Source organism: Corapipo altera, unplaced genomic scaffold, assembly GCF_003945725.1.
Source record: "Corapipo altera isolate COAL_440 unplaced genomic scaffold, ASM394572v1 151, whole genome shotgun sequence".
Lineage (NCBI taxonomy): Eukaryota > Metazoa > Chordata > Aves > Passeriformes > Pipridae > Corapipo > Corapipo altera.
The window spans coordinates 372,534-373,717 of NW_020884976.1; the positions used below are offsets into that span (position 1 = coordinate 372,534).

At 69.3% G+C, this 1,184-nt stretch overlaps 1 protein-coding gene across 2 annotated transcripts in view; it reads right to left on the minus strand.

Moving 5' to 3' along the window:
* Nucleotides 1–1,178, minus strand: part of LOC113957737 (proline dehydrogenase 1, mitochondrial-like) — an 11,986-nt gene extending 10,808 nt beyond the window's left edge. For both annotated transcript variants that reach the window (XM_027665478.1, XM_027665477.1), the window contains exons 1-2: nucleotides 1,097–1,178; nucleotides 97–293 (exon numbers count right to left, since the gene is read on the minus strand). In XM_027665478.1, coding sequence (XP_027521279.1) covers nucleotides 97–242 — 146 coding nt within the window. In that variant the 5' untranslated portion in view covers nucleotides 243–293; nucleotides 1,097–1,178. The remainder of the gene's footprint in view (nucleotides 1–96; nucleotides 294–1,096) is intronic.
* Between the last annotated feature and the right edge of the window lie 6 nt (nucleotides 1,179–1,184).

Genomic DNA, 1,184 nt, shown 5'->3' on the forward strand with positions numbered 1-1,184 from the left:
AGCCAATGGGAGCGGGGGGACGGGCAGGCGCAGCCAATGGGAGCGGGGGGACGGGCAGGCGCAGCCAATGGGAGCCCGTCCCGGCTCCGCACTCACCGCCCGTCCCGGCGCTCCCGCAGATCCTCCTCCACGCTGTAATCCAGCACCGCCCCCACGCCGAACGCCTGGTTCCGCCGCAGCAGCGGCTTGATGGCCTCCTGGTCCTCCCCGGCCACGAACTGCCCGTAGAACGTCATCTTCATCAGCCGCTCGAACAGCGCCTGCCCCAGCACGCGCTGGCACAACTGCAGCAGCTGCGGGACAGCGGCGGCTCAGCACCCCGGAGCGGGCACTCTCTTCCCTCCGGAGGGAGAGCCTGCCGGCATCCCCCAAAACGGGCAGTTCCCCTGGCGACACTTCCCCGGCTCAGGACCGGCACTCCACGACCCAGGACTGGCATCCCCCAAACCCCTCTGGACCGAGAGACCCCAGCCCACGCATCCCTCGGACAAAGAGTCCCCCCGGAAGGGGACTGACGCCTCCCGAAATGAGCACTCCCAGGACGAGAGGCCCCGGTTCAGGACCGGCACCCCACGAAACGGGCATCCCTCCAGCCCTGGAGCGGCACCCCCTGGCCCAGGATCCCGGCACCCCCCAAAATGGGTACCCCCGGAGCGAGAGCTCACCCGGCCTAAGTTTAGCATCCCCCAAAGCGAAAGCCCTTTCGGTCTGGGACCGAAACCCACCGAAATGGGCACCTCCTGGAGAGAGAGCCCCCCGGCTCGCAGCGGCATCCTCCAAAACAGGCACCCTCCGGAGCGTAAGACCCCCGGCCCAGGACCGACACTCTTTTGGAGTAGGCATCCCCGGAGCGAGAGAACCCCCAGCCCGCACCGGCACCTCCGGAAAGGGCAGTCCCCATCGCGGGACTCGCACTCCCAAAAAGGGACTCCCCGGAGTAAGAACCCATCAGAAGGGAATTGACACCTCCCGGAGCGGGCGGCCCCGGAGAGAGAGCCCCGCCGGTCCAGAGCCGGCAGCTCCCCACCAGCCGGGGACAAACGCTCCCCAGATCAGCCTCCCCGACTCCCCCAGTCAGCCCCCCCCCGCCACCCACCTCCCGGTTGTGCTGCACCAGCGGCTCCACGGCGCACAGCCCCAACACCACCAGCCCCCGCAGCAGCTCCGCGCTGCTCTTGCTGCGG